Consider the following 12559-nt stretch of genomic DNA (forward strand, 5'->3'; position numbering starts at 1 on the left):
TTCGGTGTTTGGATGCGATACGCACCTCACATTGCTCGGCAGCTCATACAGCGTGACCTTCCGTAGCCACCAGGGGGCCTCAAAGAGCAATTTCTTCATGGAAAAGCAGCATGAGTTACAATTTACAAGTTCACCACAAGATGTCACTGTCTGGCAGCATAAATTCATTTGATATGTTGATGGTAGTTTGTCCTGTATTTTTACTGTCAATGATCACCTTATTAGATTCATCTCTCTTTTTTTAAAACCATTCTGCACTGGCTTTTGTCTTCAAAACTGTCCCAATGGTATAAATTCCAAAAGGTGTCTAATTTGGCACTCTAAAAGGGTAGAGTGCCTTCTCTGGGTCAGGGGTGGGGGTGTCCTGCCCCAAGTGGAGGTTCATTTGTACAAGAGTACAAGCAAGCTTCTTGTAGACACACTTTCACTTCCTCTGAATATCAGAAACATATTCAGAGAAGTCATGATGCACCCTGTATGGGTTGTAAAATTCAAACGACTTAGAACAATATTAAGTTAATGTTTTCAAATGAATCCACAGCACAAAAAATGTTCACTCCTTAAAGGTCAAGCTTAAAGTTCATGATTTAGTTTTCCATCCAATGCTCTTCAACTTTGAGCTATTAAACCAAAGCAGAATGAGAGAACCAAATGCCTATTATCTTTGCATAATAGGAAGAGAAAGAGGCATATGAAGAATTACTGTGTCTATTGTGACAAACATGGACATCGAGATGACCAATATTTAGAGCTTTGTGTGTTGCGGACAGCAGGTACAGATATGAATACTCTTAACTATTATCAGAACCTCATCAGTGGATTTCAGCTTAACATGTTTTCAAATCTTCTTAGGCATATTGTGAGAGAATCACCAGTGTCAGGAAATGCTACAGAAATGCCTTCATCTGCAGAGGCGACCATGTTGACGCGCCGTAAGCCTACAGATTCACAGAACTAGCTGAGTTTATGTTTAGGCTGAAACTATGAGAAAAGAGAGTCTTCCATGACAATTATGCAACATGTTTGGCTCACCGCCCTCTTCTTCTACAATGCATAGGAGTTCCACTTCTTCATAAATAAAAAATAATAATTTTCTGCGCATTTACATCCATCGACTGACATCATGTCCTGCTTAAAACGGGAGAAAATCAGATTCTCACTTCAACAGAAAGAGTGTCAATTTGAGAAGGGTTGTTCAACCTTTCCTCCAACTATCCCAGTCTCTTTGGCCTTCAACAAGTATGGAATCGTAAAAAAAATGAATAACCAATAAAAAGAGCAAGGTACAAAATAGTGAATACAAGGTTGTAAAACTAACTGGCTCAAGTGAACCATCATCAGTCTGTTTACTCCTGGATGCAGAAGTTAAGTCACCATACAAAGTCAAATTTCTCCAGTTAAGCTTCTACTGCCGTAATTTTAGTTTACATGTTTTATTTTGTATTATTCATATTTTTTGTGATTTTGACTCTTATTTTGAGAAGCTTAAGTAGGAAGTGGATTGAATCCAGCATGTTCGCTGGGGCACCAGAAAGAAGATGCACGTGGTATGAAAGCATGACGTTAGCAAGTGGCTGTAAAGTAATTTAAGTTTAAAGAATTCATTTAATAACCTCATTTCTACCTCAAAAGAAGGGTCAGCCGGCGAGGTATGTTTATATGTATTTATATCATTTTTTATGTCGTTATTGTACTTATGACACCATCTCACTTAAGTTTATGGTGTATTTTAGTTCGCCGGTGGTGTTGGTGTCAAGTGGAACAAACGTGGAGTTATAACAAAAGCAACTTTAAAGATTTGCATTTAAGCTGACTTCACACCAGCAGTTCAATGAACTCTTTATTGCCATTAAGAAGAAGAGGTGGAAGTGATATAAACAATCATTGTTGAGAATGGATGGATGGATTGTTATGTAACAAGTTGAGAAACTGTCAGGCATTTTGTTTTGGAGAAGATGAACTACATGTTGATTGATATTCAGTGTTAGTCTGGTCATCTTGTTTTTTAAAACGTTTTGCTGAGACTCTGTCAGCCTTTACTGTACAGCACTTAAGACATAAGTGTCTTAAGGTTTCAACAAATGGCTTGAAACCGGGAACTGAAACCAAGGTCAACCGTGTTGAGGATTACAACCTCTGTCCATGGTGTGCACACGCTTTTCCAGTTGCCACCCAGCAGCCCTCTGGCTAGCTCGTTTAAGAGTTCATGGTGTGCACAGATGTGAGGGAAACAGAAGAACAGATCAGTAACAAGCAATGTGCCTTTAGTTTTTCATACCGTGGAATTTCATAAGACCAAAAGCCGAACGAACAGGGAGTCAAGCAGTTTTTACATGTATCTGCTCGCAGTGACATTCCTGACACGCTCATGAAACCTGAACATTGAAATACTTCTTTCTTGTTTTACACAAGAGCGTGTAACGAGAAGCTCATGAGGGTGAAATGAAGGTTGCTTTAAATCTGGGCCACAGAGATGCAGACAGGTACAAACAAGAAAAACACAAGGAAAACCTTATACAAGGGTTTTATTAAGTCAGAAGTCTATACACTGAAATGCAATTTAACTTAAATACACTATGAGTTAATACTGCAAATCATCGCATCATTCATATTTGTAATAATTCGAATGTAAAGCAAGATTGCAAAAGTGATTAATTGTGTTCGTTTTATGCTCAAAAACACATCAGTGCCGCAGTTTAACATGGACTGAATGAGAAGGAATTTGAAGAGGACGGTATGTCACTCATCTATGGTCATGAGCTTTGGGTCATGACCGAAAGAACGAGATCGCGGATACAAGCGGCCGAAATGAGTTTTCTCCGTAGGGTGGCTGGGCTCTCCCTTAGAGATAGGGTGAGAAGCTCAGTCATCCGGGAGGGACTCAGAGTAGAGCCGCTGCTCCTTCACATCGAGAGGAGCCAGTTGAGGTGGCTCGGGCATCTGGTCAGGATGCCTCCTGGACGCCTCCCTGGTGAGGTGTTCCGGGCACGTCCCACCGGGAGGAGGCCCCGGGGAAGACCCAGGACACGCTGGAGGGACTATGTCTCTCGGCTGGCCTGGGAACGCCTCGGGATTCCCCCGGAGGAGCTAGAAGAAGTGGCTGGGGAGAGGGAAGTCTGGGCCTCCCTTCTGAAGCTGCTACCCCCCGCGACCCGACCTCGGATAAGCGGAAGAAGATGGATGGATGGATGGATGGTATGTCACTTTAACAGGATGGACCTTTACTTTGGAATGGCCTGCTGGACATCGTCATGGGTGAAAAATGAGCAGGCTGTCTGTTTGGTACAACATCCCTTCATACACATTTTTTTTTTGAAGTCACATTTACCCTGTGATGCCTTTCTGGATGTCATCATAGGAGAACAGTGAACATGCTATTTCTTCAGTATAAGTTTTCTCTCCACACTCCATCAGACATGCAAACCAGCCATCTTCAATGTAAGTCAGGTCGGAGTAACCACTGGGTCCCTCGTTTATGATCCAAGGATTGCTCCATGCACTTGGATTTGTTGGGGATTTGTTTAGATACAACCCTAAGTCCACTCTTTTGCATTTACTCGTCGGATGGGAGTAAAGCAGCCACGGAGTTCCCCGATTTGAACCGTCTTCCTCAGGTTGAGCTGGGAAGGAGACCACACTCCCCTGACAGCCTGAGTTTGTTTCCACAAGCTTAGACGGGGCTAGAACACCCTCACAATCATCAAGGAACGCTTCGACCCGAAAGCCTCCCTGGCTTCGAGCGTTGCAGTACAACATCTTGGCTTGGTCAGTTGACGTCTCAGCTATTTCACATTCAAGTGATGTTTGTTCCAGCATGTTTCCACATTTGAAGTTCTCCACATTGTCACCACAAATAATGAGCGCATGGGGAGGAGGACAACACTTTGTACAACACAAGGAATCACAGCAACAAAACAAACTAGCCAGGCAGCTACGGCAGCTTTCACAACAGCTAGAACAGGAAGGGTAAGCATAAGCAGGGACGATTAGTTTACCAGTCTCGCTCTGAATACCATGGCCCGGTCCGACACCAAATGTTGCCCAATTCTTTATTTCAGGAAGTGTCTCAGTCAGATCAACGTGGTCGCTCCAGGTTTCGCCGCCATCCTTGGTTGCGATGTAGTACAGACGAGTCTCGTTGATGCCCCAACATATCTGATGGCTTTCTGAAGTGGTTCCTTTAACCCCGATGAAAAACAGGTAAATGGTGTTTCTTTTCTTTGCGTAGATCGGGCACGGGTTCATAGGGCGGTGTCCACCCAGATCTTTCTTCTTCACGACTTCTTTAGAATCTGACCACTTAAACAGGAACAATTAAAGTAAACATCAACATTTAACATTTTGATTGAACTGATGGTTTTTTGGTTTTTTTTTTTTTTTTTTGCAACAGTGATGGAAAAAAAAAACACAGATTACTAAAAAGAATTGAAGAATAAATGCTGATATTTACCTCAACTGCCCAAGAGTTGCCGGCTTTAGTCAGGTTTCCTGCTTTCATGACAAGAGCCACGCTGCTGGAATCTTTTTCACATTTTCGTTTCTCTGCAAAGGCCAACAGAGTTTTTCTCTCATGATCAAATATGAGACCAGGGATCCTGAAGATCATTTCCTTGGAGAGAAAAACAGTTGTTTTCTCTTTCTGGGTTTTCATTGGAGTTGAATTGCTGCAGCCCATGGCTTAAAGTCTCAAGTGCAACGTATTACAAAGAAAATGAGTCTGGCTCCTCCTGTCGAGGCAATTATAAAGGATTGCCTCTTTTATAATCATTGACAGCAGAGTCTGAGGTGGGAGGAAACTTCCTATGTTATTCTTATCTTCAAAACAGTTTGAATTTGTCAGTGGATTAGGAAAATGATTTAGACAACTTCTTTACAACTTCTCAGATGACTAAAATTCACACAGATTTTTTCTTTCATTATCTCCACATGTACTCAGTTCAGACCAAAAGTTTGGACACACCTTCTCATTGAATTCAATGAGAAGGTGTGTCCAAACTTTTGGTCTGTACTGTATATCAATGCAGCAATTTGCACTAATGTTGTTGCCTCTCTGCAAAGCACACAATAATTGCTTTCAGCTATATTTCCTTCTTTTAAAAAAAAAAAAAAGAATTTGTGTAATAACCCCATCCACAGTTATTACACAAGAAACAAATGAGAGACATAAAAAGGTGGAAATGGGTCCTGAAGTTAGAATTTGAACATGGTCCTCTCCTGTGGAGCCAGCTTCTACTTTTAGTCCGTGTGGCAGATAGATTACTTTTAAGACTAGGCTTAAGACATGTTCGGAAGACTGCACAGCGTCGAAGGAAGAGAGGGGAAGACAGGAGCCATGTGGTGCAGGATGATGCTACCTTAGAACTTCTCAGGTGGGCGCAGGTAAGATATCAATGAGCCCTGTGGCACAGGCCCAAATTTGGATGGTACCAGCTGCAAATTTGAGAGACCATCCAGGTCAAGAGCAATAAGTGGCTGGGACTCCAGCTGGTGTAGTTTTTCTTCCGACGCCAGGATGTCGGTACCTGGAAGAGCTTCTTCAAACACATCAGTGACATAATCACAATCAGTTTTGACGGCATTGGATTGATAACACAAAAGTTGATTGGGTTATCGGTCAATCAAGTGTATTTGTATAGCACATTTCAACAACAAGAGAGTTCAAAGTGCTTTACATCAGAAAAACACAAAAATCAACAAGTGAAACATTACATCTATATATGTAGGATTTGAAGAACCATGTCCATATATGTAGAACTCAAAGTGATACGCTCCTCTCACTGGTGCAGTGAACAGCCCTGTGAAGCATCATGGCCAGATATGTAAGCTTTTTCTTACCTTTCCTATCAGAACAAATTTACCACATTTACAGTATGTTGCAATTGTGAGCACATGTAAATGCAAAATACAAGCCGTAAATTGCAGCACCTGTATGTTGGTTGTAGGCACTTCCAATATTAGTAACAACATGTCTGAAGACCAGAGTTGTGTGTGTGTTGAATGGTCCAAAGTCTCCTGGAGTCAATGCCAAAAAAGAGGCAGAGAAAGCCAGACGTTTTGCTGAGAGACAGAAATGGAACATCATTAAATTACAGCAGGGAAAATAAGTAATAAACACCTTAACAACTGTCACAATAAATATTGTTTTAACAGGCCTACTAACATGATAAATCGAATTAACATGTACAAAAGATATTTGATTTTTTTTTTTTACATTTTTTATCTTCTTAGGCATCTTGATATGCCTTCAAATACTTTTAGCCAAAAGTGATGGAAAGGCAGACAGTACCAGATAGCCTGCGACGTAGCAAGTGTAAAAGAAAAAAAAAGTGTAAAAAAACCTAAAAAACAACCATTTCAAACATTGTTTCGTCCTGTGCAGTGTGTGGTTGCCATTTTGAGTCATTCTAATAATGCAGAAAGTGCTAATTTTACCTCAGAAGCTAAGAACTATAATAGTACATAGAATGTTCTAAAGTTTTTAGTAGCTATCTAAGGATAATGGTGTCAGGATCCCAGACAGTTAGGTTGTTTTGTAGTTTGATTTGATATTAGTTTCATTATTTCTGCGTTAGTTTCTTATTTTGATTAGATTTGTCTTATTCCTGTTTCTAGTTATATTTCTTGCTTATGGTTTTTCTTTGCTAGCCTAGTTTTATTGTTCTTCAGTCTATCAGGGGTCTCAAACTCCAGTCCTCGAGGGCCGCAGTCCTGCAACTTTTAGATGTGCCTCTGCTGCACCACACCTGAATAGAATAATTAGGTCATTAAGGCTCTGGAGAACTGATCTACACAAGGAGGAGGTCATTAAGCCATTTCATTCCAGTGTTTTGTACCTGTGGTGCATCTAAAAACTGCAGGACAGCGACTGGAGGACTGGAGTTTGTTAGATTTTTTTTCTGCTCACCTGTGTGCACTCTCCCTCACCCCCTGTGCCAGCTTCTCTCTCCCTCCACTCACACCTGCAACCAGTTGGCTAATCAGCCCAGGTCTTTTGGTCAGCATCCAACATCTCCAATACTTCAGCCTCTGATTTTCAGTCACTCCTTGCCGGATCCTTTTGTCTTCTACACTTGCCCGTTCTACTCCCTGTTCTCCTTGGGTCTCCTTGCCTGGATGTTCTTTGGATTTATTATTTTGTCTTCTGCCCTGGCTCTTGTGGTTTTCTGTAAGTTTTTGTATTTCACCTTTTTTCATTAAATCATCAAAACACTATTCTGAGAATGATGTTCTTCATATTTCAAATGTATGTGTGGTTAAGTTTGAGTGTGTGTAGGCCTTGTTTGTTTGTGGGGGTGTGTGTATGTTGTAAAGTAAATTTTTTACACAAACACTGCACTGTGTGAAGACCTGCTACTCCTTATGGGGCACAAAGAGTGGGCCCCATAAAAAGAAGTGAAGTATTAGTATTAGGTTTTACAATAACGTGTGAGTTGAGTTTAGGTTAGGTTTGGGACTAGGTAGGTAAAGCAACTGGAAATGGTAAGGCATGCAGTAGAAATGAATGAAAAATTAATGGAAATCAATGCAAAGTCCTTGAGAAGATAAAAACAGTGTAGTGTGTTGCCATGACAGGTTTTCTTCAGAGTTCACAAACCTTCTCCCTCTCTCTTCAGAGCCTCCACTTGGTTTTCAGCATTGTCTACCTTGGCCTGAACAGTAGCCAGTTCTGCTGCCTGAGCTGAAATGAAAGGAAAACCAAAGATTTGGTGTGAAATAAGAGCAATGCCGTAATTGGTTTGTTTCCTTACTAATGTCTTCCCATGTCTAAAATTTATTACATAAACATAACAATAAGTTTTAGCAAATGACAGGGAGTGTCAGAGGGACTGACATGAAAGTGAGTGATGTCATGACAAGTTTTCTTCAAACATTACTAACCTTCCACTCTGTTTTCGGTGAAGCTTGCCTTGGCTTTAACAGTAGCCAGTTCTGTTGCCTGCACTGAAATGAATGGAAAAACAAAGACTTAAGTAAGACATTATCTGTAGAGTATTTGCTCTAAATTATTGATTTGTATCCTTACTGAGTCTCGCCATGTCTTACATTTATTGTATGAATGTATGAGCTCGGGGGATGCAAACCCAGAAAGGGTCTTTGAACTTATTTTTCTTAGGCTATTGCTAATTTGAGAAATTGAGAGACACTGCTGTAAATACATCTTGTATTAACTAGCACCATGTACTTTTCAGTGATGTTATACTTGGAATTGTTATATACACACGTCTTTTGTTGCTGTGGTTTCTTGGTTTTGTTTCTGCAGGTCTGGAAGTAAACTTCCAAGGCGTTGACTCATATTTTTCTCTCTACCCTTATTTCTGTCCTCTACTTTTATCTCCTTTTCCTTTGAACCTCTTTCTCGCCTGTTTCTCTTTATTATATATTCTTTCTTTTTCATTTCTATTGCTTCTTCCCTTGCAGAAAAAAAAGAGATACCTTGGTTCTGTTGCCGCAGTTCTTTCATCTGTCTTTCCTGTGCTAAAGTAAAAAAACAATGACAAAAACAATGTTATAGTTGACAAGTACATGCCTATCATATATTCAAAGTTACCTTTTTAATTGAACTTTTAGAAATTGTCTACTACAGGTCAGTACCTTGGTACTGTTGGTTGAGTGAATACAGCTCTTTTGTCTTTGCTGTTTGTAACGACAAATAAAAAAAACAATCAACATTTTATATGAGCATTTTATCAATGAAAAATTGTATTTCCAAATGCTATAACTCTCTTTGTAAACATACCTTCATTTTCTCTCTGTAAGTGCTTCACCTCCACCTTCAATCCAGCCAACCAGGCAGCCATCTTTCTCAGAACAGCATCGATGTCCTGTGTGTGGGTCTGCTGGGTAGCAGAGTCATGGTCTGGTTCTCCTACTTGTGCCTCAGTTTGCCTTAAATTTGAAATAATGTCGTCAGACTCTTGAAGCTGAGCTGCAGAGACAGCACAGACTATCAGCAGTACTGGAAAAAACATGATCATTTCCAGCCTCAGTTTTGGTCTCTGGAAGTCAACTCCTCTGTGTGGGCCTGATAAAGTTCTCGAGTCTTTATCTTGGACTTTATTGTTGCTGACTAATTATTATTCTAGTCTTTTGTCACACATGAGCTGATAAGACTTGTTACTTTAGACTTGTCCTGTTAACAAAAAAATCAATCTTGGATCATAAACAATATGTTACCTGTTTGCTGGAAGATGATTTTTTAATGTGTATCTAAATAAAATTGTAAATTGTAACCCTATAGTGTTTCCATGGATATGGCAAGTAATGAATGAAAACTATTCAACGAGGTCAGAACATTTAAAGGAAAACTCTTCATAAACATTTCAGTTCAGCACATCTTAATGCCCCATGCACTTTTGTGGTTAGTCCATTTCCACTCATTTCACACCATCTCTGGTCACCTCAAATGGCAAAATTTGATAAAAAAAAAATTTGGCTGAACACTCTAATCTTGTGTGGTATATCGTGGCCCGTGATCAGAGATGAGCACATCAGGAATCCCCTGCCAAGCAAAGCGTGCCTTCATTTTGTGGACCACTGTACCTTTAGGTGTTCAGAAGGTTATCAACCTTCTAATTTTAATAACAGTCCACAAATAGTTTTTATTGTGCCAAGAAGACAGATCCATTCCTGCCTTAGCCCAAGGTGTGTAGGCTATGTCACATGGGTGTAGTGTCTCTCTTAATTGCTTGAGTTCTACTGACCTGCATTTGTCGCATTTGGTAATAAAAATCTTTATCTGCTCCCTCATCCTTGCCAGTATTCACAATCACGTGATCTTCTGAGGCAAGCTCCCATTCCTGAATGTGATGACTGTACATGGCAGATTAGGTCAATTGGAAATCACTGCTCTATCCTTCTTAAACACTATGCAATCCACAAATCTAATGGAGTGATAGTCCAATGGTGCAGCAGTCTGTGGTTTAAGGACCCGTCCTGCATTTCTTCCTCCATTTCTACTGAATATAAGTATCATGTCACATGTAGTTCTGTTGTGTTCCGGGGTTCTTTGTTTTCCTTGTGGGAGTCTGTTTGCTGCTTCTCACCATCTAGCCACCAGATAGCGCCAGACTCACCTCTCTCCGGAGTGGTGTGTCATCCTCCTGCGCACCTGAGATCAATCTGCTCGTCAGGCAAGGTGTACAAGAGGAGCTGACTGCCAGTACTTCGATGCCTGAGTGTTAGCCAGTAACGGTACCTCTGAGCCCCTAGAGCTTCTCTCTACGTTCCTCGTGATTTTGATCGTCTAGTAATCTCCTCGTTGCCTTCCTCTATTTTCAGGTCCTCCTGGATTTCCTGGTTGGCAGTCACGCCGTCCCTCCGTCACCACTGCATGAGCCTACCTGTCCGTCCTCTGTTCCACTTCCTCGTTGCCTTCTGGACTTCTGTGGCTGAGCTCTGGACTATCTGGATCCACAAAGTGACCAAGTCCCCGGACACTTCAGCAAACCCCTCCTAAACTCCGAACCTCCGTCTAACAAGTAAGACCGCTCCTATTAACAGTTGTTACTTCCGTCTCCGACGGCATTGAACTCATCATCTTCCCCCACTCTGCCTTGCCAGTGAGCCGAGCGTTTCTGTGAGCCCGCTTCTCCCCTGGACGAGACCCGTCGCTTCACTATTTTTTCCAGTTTGTGTTCGCAATAAACTCACTTAATTATATACGTGTCTCCTGTGTTGTGTTCTGCATGTGGGCTAGATATATTGAACCCATCATGACAGAACACTCAGGCCAGCAAACAAGCCCAGCAGATGCAATCAGGAGAACATTAACTGAACAACACACCCTGCTACAGTCGCACGAAACCGCCTTAAGAGAACTTGGCACACGACAAGCCGAGACCAACCGACAGCTAATAGAAATTGCTAATTTTCTAAAATGCTCTGTTCCTCCGACTCCTTCCCCAGATCCTGCTCCTGTTCCAGACCGGCCAGGCCAACCCACGTTTTCCCAGATCCATCCTCCAACCCCAGAAAGATTCACAGGTGATCTGAGCAAGTGTCAGGGTTTTTTGTTGCAATGCTCTATCATATTCAATCATTCACCTCAGAGTTTTGCTCACGACAGCGCGAAAATTGCTTACGTTCTGTCCCTGTTGTCCGGGCAGGCCTTAGCTTGGGCCCAGGCCCGGTTTCCATCACCAGCCAGTTTTAACTGCTCGTTTGATGCATTCTTGAAAGAGTTTCGACAGATATTTAGTCATAACTCAGACAAATCATTTAACTCACGTGAATTAATGAAAATCAAACAGGGCCAGCGTTCTATAGCAGACTTTGCCATAGATTTTAGAATTAGAGCTGCAGGTACCGATTGGAATGCAGCCGCATTAAAGAGTGTGTATTTTAACGCTCTAAATGAAAGTATTAAGGATGAACTTGCCACCCTAGACGAACCGGAGACGTTAGAAGACCTAATAAGCCTAACACTGCGGCTCGATAATAGAATCAGGTCTCGTGTCAGGGAAAAGAGTCGGAGAGAACCGCCGGCTAGGCATCCAGGTGGCATTAACACCACTCTAGCGATCTCTCCTTCCCAGACTTTTCAGGACCCCAAACCCATGCAAGTGGGCCGGACTCGCCTCACACCAGAGGAACGACAAAGACGTATTTCCGCTCGTCTATGTCTGTATTGTGGGTCCCCAGGTCACTTCCTTGCCCAATGCCCGGTCCGTTTAAACCTCCAGGTCCGCCAGTAGGGGCGAGGAGGTTGGCGGACCACCTCCTATGCAAAGACTCTCCTCGCTTATCATTACCAGCCACCGTAATCCACCAGAACCAGTCATTCCCCTTGTCCGCCTTGGTTGATTCGGGATGTGAACAGAATCTCATTGACAGTTCCCTGGTCCAACAGATGTCAATTGAGACTGAACCCTTAACAGCTCCACTACGCGTTTCTGCTCTCGATGGAAAGGCCCTTCCCCAAGTAACTCACTGCACCAAACCACTACATCTAATAATCTCCGGAAACCACAGTGAACAAGCTTCATTTTTGGTTTTCCCCACACCCTGTTCTCCCATCATCCTTGGTTTCAAATGGCTCCAACAACACAACCCCCGTATAAACTGGTCCGACAGGCATATTGAATCCTGGTCCTCTTTTTGTCACTCCTCTTGTCTTCGCTCAGCTGTCCCCCCAGGTCCTCTACCGGCAGACCTGCAGGAAGCCGATCCGCCTGACCTGTCAACCATTCCTCCTGATTACCATGACCTCGCTCCAGTTTTCAGTAAGTCCAAGGCTCTATCATTACCACCTCATCGGCCATATGATTGTGCCATCGACCTCCTACCTGGTGCTCCGTTACCCACAAGCCGCCTATACAATATCTCTCGGCCAGAGAGGGAGACCATGGAGAGATACATCAAGGAGTCTCTGGCTGCCGGCATTATCCGCCCATCCTCTTCTCCCTTGGGGGCAGGATTCTTTTTTGTGGGTAAAAAAGATGGATCACTTAGACCCTGCATTGATTATAGAGGGTTAAATAACATTACCGTCAAGAACAAGTATCCCCTGCCTCTGTTGTCCTCTGCCTTCGAGCCTGTTCATGGTGCAACCATTTTTTCG

General features: G+C 42.3%; 2 protein-coding genes and 1 long non-coding RNA gene across 4 annotated transcripts; 1 reads left to right on the forward strand and 2 right to left on the reverse strand.

Annotated features, from left to right (window-relative positions):
- Positions 1-3150: 3150 nt before the first annotated feature.
- On the reverse strand, positions 3151-4937 carry LOC102221448 (sialidase-3-like). Its single transcript, XM_005817255.2, has 2 exons — positions 4451-4937; positions 3151-4299 (listed from the first exon to the last, which is right to left on the reverse strand). Exons 1-2 carry the CDS (start codon positions 4673-4675, stop codon positions 3325-3327), a joined length of 1200 nt encoding a protein of 399 aa, XP_005817312.2. The 5' UTR covers positions 4676-4937; the 3' UTR covers positions 3151-3324.
- Positions 4938-4994: 57 nt separating this feature from the next.
- LOC111609547 lies at positions 4995-9000 on the reverse strand. 2 transcript variants are annotated; one of them, XM_023338661.1, is made up of 7 exons: positions 8738-9000; positions 8593-8634; positions 8434-8475; positions 7879-7941; positions 7595-7678; positions 5926-6057; positions 4995-5534 (listed from the first exon to the last, which is right to left on the reverse strand). In XM_023338661.1, the coding sequence occupies exons 1-7, from the start codon at positions 8973-8975 to the stop codon at positions 5356-5358; spliced, it is 780 nt and encodes a 259-aa protein (XP_023194429.1). In that variant the 5' UTR covers positions 8976-9000; the 3' UTR covers positions 4995-5355. The 2 variants fall into 2 exon arrangements, with proteins under 2 accessions (XP_023194429.1, XP_023194430.1); XM_023338662.1 differs by having other exon boundaries at positions 5441-5795.
- A 1074-nt stretch (positions 9001-10074) lies between these two features.
- LOC111609403 lies at positions 10075-10906 on the forward strand. Its single transcript, XR_002753108.1, has 3 exons — positions 10075-10191; positions 10279-10478; positions 10561-10906. It is a non-coding gene; the product is annotated as an uncharacterized LOC111609403 (long non-coding RNA).
- The last annotated feature ends 1653 nt before the right edge of the window (positions 10907-12559 follow it).

Source organism: Xiphophorus maculatus, chromosome 8 (assembly GCF_002775205.1).
Source record: "Xiphophorus maculatus strain JP 163 A chromosome 8, X_maculatus-5.0-male, whole genome shotgun sequence".
In the NCBI taxonomy this organism is placed as follows: domain Eukaryota; kingdom Metazoa; phylum Chordata; class Actinopteri; order Cyprinodontiformes; family Poeciliidae; genus Xiphophorus; species Xiphophorus maculatus.

Coding starts and splice junctions, on each gene's coding strand:
- LOC102221448 (XM_005817255.2), bottom strand. CDS start 4,675: ATGGGCTGCAGCAATTCAACTCCAATGAAAACCCAGAAAGAGAAAACA. Junction 4,300..4,450: donor GCAACTCTTGGGCAGTTGAG/GTAAATATCAGC, acceptor TTCCTGTTTAAG/TGGTCAGATTCTAAAGAAGT.
- LOC111609547 (XM_023338661.1), bottom strand. CDS start 8,975: ATGATCATGTTTTTTCCAGTACTGCTGATAGTCTGTGCTGTCTCTGCA. Junction 8,476..8,592: donor ACTCAACCAACAGTACCAAG/GTACTGACCTGT, acceptor TTTTTACTTTAG/CACAGGAAAGACAGATGAAA. Junction 5,535..5,925: donor TGCCTACAACCAACATACAG/GTGCTGCAATTT, acceptor ATGTGTTTGAAG/AAGCTCTTCCAGGTACCGAC.